We start from the raw sequence: 15,247 nt of genomic DNA, 5'->3' as shown, positions 1-15,247 counted from the left end.
AAAAGCATGCTTCACTTACCGCTGGGGGAGGAGCCTATCATTAGCCAGGTAGCCTGGTTTATGAATCTCTTTATTATAATCTCCATACTTGGCTTGGACAGCATAGGAAGCCAAAAGAACTGCAGTTTCTGGTGGACAATATATCTCATCATTTAATATAGCTTCTTTAACTTGCAAGAAAAAAAGTCTCTGGGTTATTTCTTGAATTAACTCCTCAGAAACATCTTCAGGAAAGAATTTAGCTCTAAATTTGAATTGCAAAGGATTCTCTTTTTTAACATCTTGCTGTGTCACCTGTAATAGTAATTTCAAGTATAGTCAATAAAAATCTTAGGTTCACAATAACTGACCATAGTCACATAATATTCTCTTTTGGTACAAAATAGGATATAAAACATAAGATTCTAAATCTAGTAAGATTTTAAACCTGTAATAAATGTGAGAAAAAGATGCCATGCTTATGAATGTGACTGATAACTCATAGATCCTAATTAATAACCTAATTGAAATTTCTCCAGAGCAACTTATCCTGAAGATGTTTAAATTAAGATCAAAGTACTTAGCAATACCTTATAGTATTTCTTACTGCTGAGTTTTCAAATAGGAAAAAAATGAACATTTCTTTTTTTGAAGATGATGATGATATGGTGATGGTACCTTAGTAAATTAAAAGACATGACACTTCTAACGATTCACAGAGATAACTATAAAAAGAGGTTTAAAATCAGTTAGACTCTGAGTTTTTCTGGCTCAGTCTGACTGATTTAACATGATCAAAATTAACTTCAAAGCAACTTAATTATTAGCTAGACATGTTATCATAACACTTTACCTTCTTATTTAGTTTAAGCCATGTAGAATAGCCCTTGCTGTCCACGTACTGCAGCCCAAAAAACCAGACCTCACGCAAACCAACTGTTTTCACCACCTTAAAAAAAAAAGTTTATTTCAGTTCAGCACTCACATTGTAATCAGAAGGCACTATACTTCAAAGGAAGAACAAAACCACATGGAAATTATAGGTTTATTCCTTTGCTACAGTAAAGATCTTTCCTAAATTTAACATACTAATTAAAGGAATATTCCTAAAAATTTAAGTTCAGGTTTTATTAAATTTCATAATGTCATTTCAATCTTATCTGATCCACTCTTCTGTATGCCCTTTTCCTTCTCATCTGCCAACATGACCCTAACAGATAAAAAGAAGAATCTGGGGAAAAGATACAGAGCTATCTTAACCCCACTTTCCTATTTCAATTTATCACTGCCCCTAACCCAAACTATACTATCAAGCAGCCCAAACAAATAGTATCATTTGGTAATAAGACTCTCTGAGGACATGTAAATGCCGTGCCTCAGGCTATCCAGCTGCTGCTTTCACCTCCATTCCTACCTACCTTCACTCAGCATCATATATTCTATGTTCTACTCTCACTGAGCAAGAAACCATTCTTGGAACATGCCATAAATTTTACCCTTCTATAGCTTTGCTCATGCTTCTTCCCCTCCCTAGAATGTTCCTTCTGTACTTTTATTTTTCTTTGCTTTTCTCCTGTACTTTTACCACCTGTTAAATAATGTATTCCTCAAGGCCCAGCTCAACTAACATGCTTCTGTGAATGAAGCTTTCCTATCATCTAGACAAAATTAATCACTTGGTCCTTAGTAACTCCACAGTACTTTATTTATACTGCTGCTTAAACACTTATTTTATCATAATTAATTAGTAGTAGTACAGTGTCTATTTACCTTCCTTGGCTGTTTAAAACTAAGGACAAAGATTACTGCCTTATTCATCTTAATATTCATGTCATTTCCAAGAATGACTAGCTTGTGGTAGGTACTCAAGAATACGTGAGTCTGAGTGAACTCCGGGAGTTGGTGATGGACAGGGAGGCCTGGCGTGCTGCGATTCATGGGGTCGCAAAGAGTCGGACACGACTGAGCGACTGAACTGAACTGAAAGTGGTAAGCTAGGATTATTAACTCACACTCAGGATTATGCCAACAAAATCATATTTTTAACTCTGAATTTAAAATGAGGGAGGTGAGAGTTTATTAGGACTTTACAAAAAGATTCAACATTAGTTCTTTAGTAAACATTCTTGGTTTAAAACAAATAATAAATATTTCTTTTAAAATAAAAATCTAAAAACATGCCAGGCTTTTGGTTTCAAGATAGTAAATGGAACCCTTCAGTTTACTTTCCCTCTTGAAAAAATTTCACTGAAATGACACAAAAAGTAAAAATAAGAAAAAAATTTTAGCTGTGGAAAAAAAAAATTTAGCTGTGCAAGGAAAGGTTACCACTTTAAAAAAAAAAGAGAGAGAGAATTGTCTGAATGATATGGTATATAAATATCCACAGTGACAGCAAAAGCTGATCAATGCCAAACAACCAAAACTTGAATGTGGACAAAGGAGATCCCAGATAATTTAACTTTGGCAAAAGACAGGTTGTCCCACCACAGCCACAGAAAACATTTCAGCTCAGAGTGGCAAAAACAAGAAATGTCAAGAGCAGCACCAAAGCAGCAAGCCTCAGTTTTGTCTCCAGGCTTTCTGTGAGTCACAACACTGCTAAGTACAAAAGGGATCTGCCAGAGGAGCACAAGGGACAGCCTCTTAAATTCAGACTGGCACAACACACACCAGAAAAATAAGAGAGCACAGTTGGGAAATTCCTTTAACAAGCTCCATCTTTCCCTATTTCTGAAAGTCTTGGGCACATAACTACAACATATGTATATTTATTTATAAGTTATACATATGCTATCACATTAATATATCAGAAAGCGCATCCTAAAAAATTAAAAGAAAGATAAAAATACAAACAAACATTTTAGTATTTTTTTCTTGCACTGTAACAGATGATGCTGAGTACTCCTGGGGGTAGTACTATTATAGTCTCACATGCAGAAGCTGGAAGAGGAGGCCAGTGAAGAAAGTCAGCAGGTAGCAAACCAAAGGACCTCACAAACTCAACCAGAGCCCCTCCACATGGCAGATGGCTTCAAGCTGACATCCTAATCAGAAGTGAGGGTTTGCTACAGGTAGATTCATCTGAGAGAACTCCTGCCCCTAGGTCTGCTGGTCTGACCCTGAACCTACTGACCTTGACCTGACAGCCAGCTCACCCATATACTCAACTTCACCCAAGGTAACACCAGATTTGGATCTGGAATTTGGGCTCAAGTTGTCAAGATACAGAACAGGGACTACAAGAAGTAACTGCTGAGAAAGGCCGTAACAGATAGCAATGCTCTTTAACTTAGATCTTTTCATTTACAATATGAAGTGTGTGTGTGTAAGTGTGTGTGTGTGTATCAAACACTGTTCTACACAGTTTACATGAAGTCTCAATTAATTCTGACAAAAACCCTCTGAAGGAATAATGTTACCACCATCCTCATTTGTATAAATGAGAAAAATGAGACAAAGAAAGTAATTTGTATGAAGTCAAACAGCAACATCTGGGACTCCACCTCTAGCAGTGTGGTTCCAGGGCCCACGTTTTTCAACAACTACACATTACTGCATCATAAAACATGTAGTTTCCTTTTCCCTGATATCTAAATAAACTAAAGCAATTCTGCTTAGAAAAAAAAAACAAATATTTTATTTCTCACTATCCAATACCAAAAAGGCCCATGTGCTAATTTGTTTTTGACTAACACAAAACATTTTGCTCACTATAAATAACATTTCAATTTGCTGAGTACAGTAAATGCTAACTCCTTCCACATTTTTATTCAAGACAGCTTATGTACTTACAAACATGAGACCTAGAAGAATCAACAGAAGTATGAGTTCACAAAAGTAAAATATCTATAATGTAAATTGCATGCAATTGCTTACGATGTTGCCTTAAAAAATTGCTCACAACAAAAAAAATCCTTTCATCTCCAAAAAGATTTTATCTGGCCGTTCAAGTTCATTAATTATCTAATTAGTAGATTAAGTTTATTACCTAGTCAAGGGAAGAAACAACTTCCCAGGAGTTTTGAATTTTTATGTCATCATTACTCGGGATCAGGAGGTAATTAGTATGTTATTCACTGCTGTAATACCAGGAACTCTCCCATTTTCTAAGGTCAATAGTTAGCATGACCACAGACTACTGCTCTCCTGATCCTAAGTTCATGTAAAAGTTCTTGTAAAAGTTCATGTAAAAGCTACCTCCTCCTTTCTGCAATCAATTCACTTCTTAAACACCTGACCCCTAGTCACCAATCTCGTTCCTCCTTTTCTCAATACAACTTGACTACTTAAATCATTATATACAGCATTACCTGGGGAGCCTCAATAAAAGTACTAATAGTTTAGAGTAGGTCCTAGACAATCAAACAGAATCTCTAGAGGTGGTTTCCAGGCACTGCTTTATTTTTCTCTTTAAAGCTCCCCAGGGTGGCTCAAGTGTGCACTCAAGAGTAATAAAAAAGATAAAATCAATAGTTCAAGTTCTTTAACATGACATCCATGTTCTAACTCCAGGCTAGCATATTATGAGCCTACGACATCAAACTGCTATCAGGGCCCTATTTATAGTTTATGCCTTTGCTCCTGCCATCTCCTTGAAACCCAAGTTCCCCTGCCGAGTTTATGATTAATCTCTCTATCCAACTTTACTCCCATTCTTGTCCCCTCTGACCTTAATCCTGTGCTAACTGAACACTAATCAACCAGAGTCAGATGGCCAAAACTGCTGCCATTGTTGTTAATACCAATAATGTAGTAAAACTGCCCTTGTATCATCATGTATCATCATTAACACACAGGTTACTTCTCCAGGGCGAGATAAGCTAAGAGACCCTCAGGTAACAAAACCAGAGATATCCTGACTAACCAAACCAAAACTACAATTAAGAAATGTCACAGAAATATCACATGATGATTAACCCCAGCTTCTCTGTTCTTTCCCTTCTGTAAAAAACCTCTAACTCAAAGACCAAGTTGGACTGGATCTGAGACTTGTCTCCCACTCCCTTGCTTGGTGCCTTACAATAAACCCTTATTCCACTGCAAACTCTCGCTGTTAAGAGTCTGACTTTCTGTGCATTGGGTACACAAGCCCATTGCTCGTTTACATCCTCTGTCTAGGATCAACACCTATTCCACTCATGGACTATGGAGAATATCACTGAATTCCTTTTAGTCCTCATTACAACGATTTTCATATCAGATGTTTAATAAACACGTGCTAATAATTATTTTTTAAAAGTCCCATCTCTCAAATCTAGAAATGAGAAAGACTATCCCTACAGTTGTTCAAAATATCTGAACAAGTACTGTGAAAAATTTCAAATGCTACATTGTAGCATTTTAAGTAAAGGTATAGAAAAACAGAAAAAGTATGCAATAGCATGCACACTATGGTGTCAAAATTGCATACTTCATGTAGTGAATGATACCTGGTCAAAAAGCTGTTTGCCAGTTGTGTTGGGCTGAATGGCAAATTCCAGCTCAGCATCCATCGTTGTTACTCTTACATTGATCTGCAATGAAAACAAAAGGTATAATCAGCAGAAAAAAGAAAATACTTAAGTATAATGTCAGGCATGAGAAAATATTTAAGCAATTAAAAAACAACTCAATGTACCTAATATTTTCTTTATTAAAGTGATAGTTTGATTTATTTTTATTTTTGATTTATTGAATACTTAACATACATTAGGTGCCAGGTCTGGTGCTTTTCACATTCTTATTTAGCATCTGCAACAATACCAGGAGATATGTGCATTTCCACATTAGTATTCATTTATATAGAAAACTCTCTGTCACTTGCCCAAGAACACACAGATATTAAAAAGCAGGGCAGGTATTTAACTGATGTACAACTCCAAATTCTTTGAATGTTCACTAGTCCATATTTCTTTTGACACAAAAATCAAATATTGTTTTATTTATACTGTAAATGTATTCTTTACTTTATAAAAAGCATTCATCTATTGCCTTTTACTTGCTAGACTTTTTCAAATTCTGATTTTTATGTGTAAATAACTTCCTAGGTAGATATCTCACCAAAAATGTAACATGCCTTAACCAAAGTAATTTTTATTCCAGAATAGCATCTTCACCTAGAATCCACCATGGCATAGTAAAAACTTATCTTTTAACTCACACTATTAGAACTCTAAATCAGACTTATTTCCCCTTATCTTTAACTCATTCTAAAAACCACATGTACCTCTGCACATGTACTTTTATCTGAAATACTTTCTCCAATCAAAAATACCTTTTAGAGCTCCTTCTTTATAATAATCTTTTAGGAAATATTAATACACATAAAATGTATGTAACATATATAGACAATGATATTTGGTTTTTATCCTGGTTCCCAGCAGAGCTCCTAAAATCCTTTAAATTCGCTGAGTGATAGATGTGAGAGGATTTTCTGTTATTCACAACAAGCTCCTTTCAATCATACCAGAGTTTATGCTAATGGGTGACTCTAGATGGACCCTAATAGCTTCAGAATGGGGGCCAGCACCCAGAGAAACCAATCATGCCATTAGAGGAGTAAACCTTTCAGCCACCCATCCCAACTACCCAGGAGAGTGAATGAGAAGGAAGGAGAGCTGATCTCCAAGGTCCAATGATTTAATCAATCGTGCCTATGAAATGGAACTCCATAAAACCCTAAACAAAGGGGTTCAGAACGCACCCACTTGCTGACAGGGTGGTGCATCGCAAACTCCACAAAGACAGAAAGAAGCTACTTCCCTCAGGATCCTTCTGGACCTCACCCTCTACATCCATGTTCTTTATAGTTCCCTTTACATTAACCAGTCAGTAACAGCAGTAAAGTGCTTCCCTGAGTTCTGTGAGCTGTTATAGCATATTACAGAACCTGAAGAAGGGATTGCGGGAATCTCCAAACCTTAGGCAAGTTAGTCAGGAGAGACAGTCACACGCATTACCTGTGATTAGCTTCAGCAGTCTAGTGGTCTGGGCCCTTATCTCTGGGGTTTGCGTTAACTCTGGGTAGCGCATCAGAATAAATTAAACTGCAGGACACACAACTGGTATCCACAGAGAACTCGGGAACTGACTGGTATGGAAAACCCACCCATTGGGTATCAGAACATTTTGAATTACCAAAGTGTTTTCCTTTACCCATAAATCTACCATTCAACTTTAAAACTAGAAATGACAAAGCAGTGTCACCAGTATATTTCTTCTTTGTGAATTTCTGGAACCCCAATCCCCACTGCTGCTGCTGCCAAGTCGCTTCAGTCATGTCCGACTCTGTGTGACCCCATGGACTGCAGCCTACCAGGCTTCTCTGTCCATGGGATTCTCCAGGCAAGAACACTGGAATGGGTTTCAATCCCCACAAGTAAGCACTAACCTAAATTTTCTGTTTGTGATCCTCTTAATTTTTTTAAAAAACAATAGTTCTATCACAAATGTAGGTATCTATGGTAAAATATTATTTAGTTTTTGATTTTTAGCTGTTTTGTTGTTGTTCAGTTGCTAAGTCGTGTCTGACTCTTGTGACCCCATGGACTGTATGTGGTCTGCCTGGCTCCTCTGTCCATGGGATTTTTCAGGTAAGAATACTTGAGCAGGTTGTCTGTTCCTTCTCCAGGGGATCTTTCTAAAATTGTATAGTACTTGCTAATAAAGTCTTCCTTGATGTGGACAATGATTACAATATGTATTTACTTTATGAAAATGCATCAGCAGCATATATATTCTTTTGCATATGCATATTCTATTTTTTTTTATATATTCTAATTCAATAAAAGGTTTAAACAAAAATTTTGCTAAACTATGATTTGCCTTTTCAGTTATATTTCTAAGATTCATTGGTGTTTTTGTTAGTAGTTGCAATTCACTCATCTTTATGTGACTAGAGAGTAATTCATTTATCATTTTCCTATCAATTGACATTAAATTGTTTCCAATTTTTTGGTTTTTAAGAACAAAACTGCTGTGAACATTCTTGAACATGTCTCCTACTACAAGTGTCTGAGTTCCTCTATAAGTATAACTCAGGAGAATCCCTGGGTGACCAAGTACACACCTTCAACTTCACAATGTAATGCTGAATTTTCTTCTAACATGACAGCATCAATTTACACTCCCACCAACAGTGAATAAGAATTGCTGCTGCTTTGTATGTTCACTAGTAGTTATCAGATTTGCTAATGTTTAATAATCTAGTAGGTATAAGCTGATATCTCAGTATGTTATTAATACACAGATTCTTGATTCCTAATGAAGTTGGAACATTTTCTTATGTGTATATGCAGAATTGTAAGACAGCCCTCATGACTTCCCCCAACCCCTACAACTTACTCCCATGATTACATTAACATTACATGATAAATGAGATCTTGAAGATGTACTTAAGGTTACTAATCAGTTGATCTTAAGATAGTAAAATTATTGTGGGTGGATCTGAATTAATCTCACCAACTCTGCAACCCCATGGACTGTAGCCCACCAAGCTTCTCTGAACAGTAAATTACCTTTAACTAAAAAGACAATAATAATGCCCTAGGTTAGAATTTCTCCAATTTCAAAGTCTCAGGATCTCCTTATGCTCTTCCCAAAAAGCTTTTATGTGAGTTCTCTACCCATATTCACATTAGAAATTAAAACTGAGAAAATGTTAAGATATTAACTTAAATATAACAAGAATAAACCTATCAGATGTTAACACAAAAAACATCAAGTAGGCTTTTCAGAAAAGTCTACTTACATGTTTGTTTAAAAAAGGCCCAGAAGGCTAACATCAGAGCTGTTTCATTTGATTCTAAGAATAATTCCGTTGTTCAGTCGCTAAGTTGTGTCAGACTCTGAAACACCATGGATTGCAGCACACCAGGATTCCCTGTCCTTCACTATCTCCTGGAGTTTGCTCACCACAATTAAGTTGGTAATGCCATCCATCCATCTCATCCCTTTGTCGCCCCCTTCTCCTGCCCTGAATCTCTCCCAGCATCAGCGTCTTTTCCAACGAAGTCAGCTCCTTGCATCAGGTGGCTGAAGTATTGGAGCTTTAGCGTCAGGTCTTCCAGTGAATACTCAGGGTTGATTTCCTTTAGGATTGACTGGTTTGACCTCCTTGCTGTCAAAGGGACTCTCAAGAGAGTCTTCTCCAACACCACAATTCAAAAGCATCAATTCTTCAGTACTCGGCCATCTTTATGGTGCAACTCTCCCATCTGTACATAACTACTGGAAAAAGCACAGCTTTTGACTAGACGGATCCTTGTCAGCAACGTGATAGCCTTGATTTTTAACATACTATCTAGATTTGTCATAGCTGCCCATTCCAGTGTTCTGGCCTGGAGAATTCCATGGCCTAAGTCCATGGGGTCGCAAAGAGTCGGATATGACTGAGCGACTTTCACTTTCACTCCTTACAAGGAGCAAGCATCTTTTAATTTCATGGCTGCAGTCACCCTTTGCAGTGATTTTGGAGCCTAAGAAAATAAAATCTGTCAATATTTCCAATTTTCCCCCATCTATTTGGGATGAAGAGATGGGACCAGATGCCATTATCTTAGTTTTTTGAATGTTGAGTTTTAAGCCAACTTTTTCACTCTCCTTTCACTTTCATCAAGAGGCTCATTAGTTCTTTTTCACTTTCTACCATAAAGGTGGTGTCATCCAGCCCAGTGTTTCTCATGATGTACTCTGCATGTAAGTTAAATAAGCAGGGTGACAATATACAGACTTGACGTATTTCTTTCCCTATTTGGAACCAGTCAGTTGTTCCATGTCCAGTTCTAACTGTTGCTTCCTGACCTGCATACAGATTTCTCAAGAAGCAGGTCAGGTAGTCTGGTATTCCCATTTCTTTCAGAATTTTCCAGTTTGTTGTGGTCCACCCAGTCAAAGGTTTTAGCATAGTCAATAAAGCAGCTGCTGCTGCTAAGTCACATCAGTCATGTCTGACTCTGTGCGACCCCAAAGATGGCAGCCCACCAGGCTCCTCTGTACCTGGGATTCTCCAGGCAAGAATAATGGAGTGGTTTGCCATTTCCTTCTCTAGTACATGAAAGTGAAAAGTGAAAGTGAAGTTGCTCAGTCGTGTCCAACTCTTCGTGACCCCATGGACTACAGCCTACCAGGCTTCTCCGTCCATGGGATTTCCCAGGCAAGAGTACCAGAGTGGGGTGCCATTGCCTTCTCCACAATAAAGCAGAAGTAGATGTTTTTCTGGAACTCTCTTGCTTTTTCGATGATCCAGTGTTGGCAATTTGATCTTTGGTTCCTCTGCCTTTTCTAAATCCAGCTTGAACATCTGGAAGTTCACAGTTCACGTACTGTTGAAGCCTGGCTTGGAGAATTTTGAGCATTACTTTGTTAGCTTGAGAGATGGGTACAATTGTGCAATAGTTTGAGCATTCTTTGGCATTGCCTTTCTGTGGGGTTGGAATGAAAACTAACCTCTTCTAGTCCTGTAGCCACTGCTGAGTTTTCCAAATTTGCTGGCATATTGAGTGCAGCACTTTCACAGCATCATCTTTTAGGATTTGAAATAGCTCAACTGGAATTCCATCACCTCCACTAGCTTTATTTATGGTGATGCCTCCTAAGGCCCACTTGACTTCACATTCCAGGATGTCTGGCTCTAGGTGAGTGATCACACCATCGTGATTAGCTAGGTCATGAAGATCTTTTTTGTATAGTTCTTCTGTATATTCTTGCTACCTCTTCTTAATATCTTCTGCTTCTGTTAGGTCCATACCATTTCTGTCCTTTATTGAGCCCATTTTTGCATGAAATGTTTCCTTGGTATCTCTGATTTTCTTGAAGAGCTCTCTAGTCTTTCCCATTCTATTGTTTTCCTCTATTTCTTTGCATTGTTCACTGAGGAAGGCTTTCTTATCTCTTCTTGCTATTCTTTGGAACTGTGCATTCAAATGGGTATATCTTTCTATTTCTCCTTTGCCTTTCGCTTCTCTTCTATTCAGAGCTATTTGTTAAGGCCTCCTCAGACAACCATTTTGTCTTTTTGCATTTCTTTTCCTTGTGGATGGTCTTGATCCCTGCCTCCTGTACTTATTCAAACAGTTTTCCAAAGTAGCTGTAAATTTCACATTCCTACCAGAAACAGAGTTCCAGTTGATGCACATCCTTACAGACATGGTCTTTTCAGTCTAATTTTAGCCCCTCTAGTAAGTATAAAGTGGTATCTCACTAGTTTTATTTTTCCCTGAGGATCTTTTCAAGTGTTTATTGGCTATTAATATACCTTCTTTTGTAAAGTTTCTTTTGTGTAGTATCTACTCAAAGTTTTGGCCCATTTTTTAAAAACTGGGTTGTCTTATTAGAGTTCTAAAAGAATATACTACAATTATTTTGTCCCATTCTGCCTTGCCTTTTCATTTTCTTACTGTGTTTTTCAAATAGCAGAAGTTTTTAATTTTGATGAATTTTTTTTTAAATGCTATGAACTTTTTGTGTATTATCAAAGAATCTTTGCTTACCTCACAACTGTAGAAATGTTTTATTTTCTTCTATAAGTTTTATAGTTTGGGGCTTTTAATTTATGCTTATGATCCATTTAGAGTTAGATGTCTGTAAATTGTGATATAAGGGTTAACATTCACAATCTTCTGTATGGGTAACTCTTTGCTACAACATCATTTCTTGAAAAGAATTTAATTTCCCCAGTGAATCGTGTGACATCTTGTTAAAAATATTTAGTAAGAATGTATGTGTAGGTATACTTTTGTTCCACTGATCCTATTATCTCATTTTTCAATACCACACTGTCTTATTTTTGTCTCTTGAAAATAAATGTTCTACCCTTGTTTTTCTTCTAAATTGCTTTAAATATTCCACATAAGTTTTGGTAGTTCCATAAACATTATGAGCTAGTCAATTTTATCCAAAGGGATGCAACTGCTGGGATTCAACTGATTGGAATTACATTCAACCTACCAATACATTTGGAGAGAACTGTTTTAATAGTATTCTCTAGACATATCTATGACCAATGTTTATTTTTCTATATCCTTTGGTCTTTTTAATTTCTTAAAGGTTTTCAGTGTAGAGATTTTAAACACTTTCTAAAAACTTATTCCTAAATATTTTATGTTTTTGATGCTGTTACAAATGGAATTTTTACTTCATTTTTTGAATTTTGCTGCTTGTATATAAAACTGATTTTTAAAAAACATAAAACCTTATGTCCAACAATCTTGCTAAATTCTGTTATTAGTTCTAATAGCTGTTTTGCAAATTCCAGGTTATTTACATAATCATGTCATCTGCAAATAGAGAAAAACATAATCCTTGCTTTCTATTGATTATGCCTTTTATCTTTTTATTCTTCTCTCCCTCCAACAATGCACTTTTTACCTGTTCAATCTTGAAAAGTAATTCAAAAGTGACATTCATGCCAGAAAATTCAAAAAACCAAAAAACAATGATTTTCTTCAAAAAATAACTGGCCAAAAAGTTCATTAAAAAAAAGAAAAAAAACATTTTGTTAGATGAAAAAAGGAACACTGACCCTAGGATAAAAAGATAAACCTCAGTCACAAATTATATAATAATAAAACAATAAAATTATTGTATGTACGCCTTTAAATAAAAAACCTAAGACTTTGGGCTTCCCTGACTCAGGCAGTGAAGAATCTGCCTGCGATGCAAGAGACCTGGGTTTGATCCCTGGGTCTAGAAAATCCTCTGGAGAAGGAAATAGCTACCCACTCTAGTATTCTTGCCTGGAGAATCCCATGGACAGAAGAGTTTGGCAGGTTACAGTCACTGGAGTTGTAAAGAGTCAGACACAACTGAGTGACTAACACTTTTCATTTTCACAACTATATATAACATCAGCACTGTTATCACTAGTATCAAAGCTAGAATTACAAGAAAATTAATTCTGCACGAATCCTTCTGACCTCTCATCATGTTCTCCTGTTTTAACAATAAGTAACTTTTTACTGAGCACTGAATGTGTATGTACCAGGATCTTCTAATCCTAACCGGACTCTCACGTAACTAATTACATCTCCATTTTACATGTGAAAAAATTAAGGCCAGGAAGGACTGACTCTAACAAAGGTCAGTCAGATTAAGTGGCAGGGTGAGGATAAGAACTAAGTCTGACCCCACAACCTATGGTAATCTTAATACATACGTGATACTTAAACCTCTATCACTGGCCCATATAACACATTACTTCAGCCACATAAATTTAAAACAAACAACAGTAATGTCAGTGCCTTTTCCCCCACCAAAACTCTACCATAATACTTCGCCTTGTTCCAAAAGAAACTTAACGCCATTAAGTAAGCAGTGTCAAAGTAATAAAATACACCTACTGGTTTCGGCATTTTTCTTCTCTTTTTGTCGCCCTCTTCAAAAACTCTTCACTTTTATGAATTTTCTTGTACGTCTGTTAAAGAAAAGAAAGCATAATTGATCTATTTTTTTATATAATAATGTACAGATTAAATACAATTTTAAACTCACATTTTAAAATGTTAACAATTAAGTTCTCATTTTATTCTGATTTTCAATGTCTTCTATTATTTCTCATGCTTTAAAAATACTTACATTGGTGATTTAAAATATCACACATCTCAAATAACATACTATATAAAATATAAAAGCATCTTGATTATCAAAAGTTTTTTTAATTACAGATAACACATAGTAAAAGGAAAGATTACTAAGAGCCCAAATTCTTTCTTTCCAAGTCAAGCTCTCCCCTGTGCCCAGACTGGTAGAGAGGGACAGCAGAGAACTGATTCAGAGTCTAAAGAAATCAACTCCAGAACACTTTTCAACCTTTCTTCTACGCTGTAAAAGACAAAAAAAGGAAATACTGATTAATGTAAACTACACAAAGATAAATTTTTAAAGAAAATTATTTTTCCTCCTTGAAAGTTTAAAAGTCCAAGTAGAGACAAATACGTTAAGAGTAACTTTTTCACCTAAGGTGGATATAAACAGCCTTAGTCTCCACGCTAGCAACCGGCATGCTACTCACCAGCAAGCAAATGGCCCTCACTAAAATACAGAACTGTCCTTAAGATCAACGTTAAATTATACCTTCACCCACTAAAGCAACAGATCTAAATCTTAATCCAGGGAAAACATGCTATTTTAGGGTAAATTTTTTTACAAACATTAACAAAATTGGGTTTTCCTCCTATAAAACTACCAAAAGATCTAACATTCTTAACCATTTAACTGTCCAGAAAAAAACTGATTATCATTCCAATTTGAAAACCTATTTTAAGTAGTATATAATTACCTGAAAATCACTATATACAAGTAATATATGTAAAGAACTTTTATTCATTATACTATGAACTACTGATAAGCATACAATTAATTTTGAATTTAAAAAATATATTTGCCCTCCCCACCCCCGTCTGAAGTCTACGTCAGAAGCATCAACTCCCTTTTAAGATACTACTTTAATAAAAACAAAAATTCTTCAAATTAAAATAAAAACAAAGGATCAAAATAAGGTCATTTCTCTAAATTTTAGCTGATCACATGCTAATAAACCTCCCTACAGAGGGAACTTCATCATGAGAAATTTCTCACCTAATACAATCGGGTATGAAATTCAGTGAGAAGCATGAACTATCTCATCTCTCTCTTGTTGCTTAACTCTTAACTAGGAAATGACAGATACTCCATCTCTACGATCACCTACTTTCATGAACTTTACTGTACTTCAGTCCTAGCTTCCACTTCTAAATCCTCCTTTTAATCCCTACTATCAGATCATCTCAGGTCTTGAAACAGCTGCACAACCAACCTTTTACACCATCTCCTGCAATGCAGGCAGATTCTTTACCATCTGAGCCACCAGGGACACCCATTTATAAGTTAGTAACTCCCAAATTTGTATCTCTAGTCTTGCTTAGCTAACTTGGCTTGCTCAGCATCTAAATGACACCTCAAATTCAGCATGTCTATAACACAGCTTAAACTTCTACACCCCATAGTCAAATCTGTTTTTTCTGCAAGTCTTAGTGACATATTTCTATATTCATAATATCTTTCCTATGTTTTTTTAATATCTCTACTACATCTACAGTGATGATCCCCTTTCCATTCCTAATACTGTCCATTTTGTCTTCCTTTTTGATCAGTTAATCTTACCAGGAGTTTGCTTCATTTATTGGTCTAAAAACAAGCTTTCAGTTTTATCAATCTGCTTATTTCTCTGCTTTATTAATTTCTGTCCTACTTCTCATCATGACTTTTCTTCTCAGTAGTTGGCTTTGACTCTGTGGCTAATTTTCTAATC

The 15,247-nt window shown here is 36.1% G+C and overlaps 1 protein-coding gene across 3 annotated transcripts in view; it reads right to left on the bottom strand.

The window, feature by feature from the left end:
* The window catches only part of RDX (radixin), a 107,288-nt gene that overhangs the window by 77,652 nt on the left and 14,389 nt on the right, over positions 1-15,247 (bottom strand). For 2 of the 3 annotated variants that reach the window (XM_025266920.2, XM_006072578.3), the window contains exons 2-5: positions 13,299-13,372; positions 5,412-5,495; positions 833-928; positions 20-294 (exon numbers count right to left, since the gene is read on the bottom strand). In XM_025266920.2, coding sequence (XP_025122705.1) covers positions 20-294; positions 833-928; positions 5,412-5,495; positions 13,299-13,310 — 467 coding nt within the window. In that variant the 5' untranslated portion in view covers positions 13,311-13,372. Of the gene's footprint in view, positions 1-19; positions 295-832; positions 929-5,411; positions 5,496-13,298; positions 13,373-15,247 lie in introns of those variants that run through there. The other variant, XM_025266921.1, reaches the window with a different exon arrangement.

Source organism: Bubalus bubalis, chromosome 16, assembly GCF_019923935.1.
Source record: "Bubalus bubalis isolate 160015118507 breed Murrah chromosome 16, NDDB_SH_1, whole genome shotgun sequence".
Lineage (NCBI taxonomy): Eukaryota > Metazoa > Chordata > Mammalia > Artiodactyla > Bovidae > Bubalus > Bubalus bubalis.
This window is presented reverse-complemented; position numbering and strand designations above follow the sequence as displayed.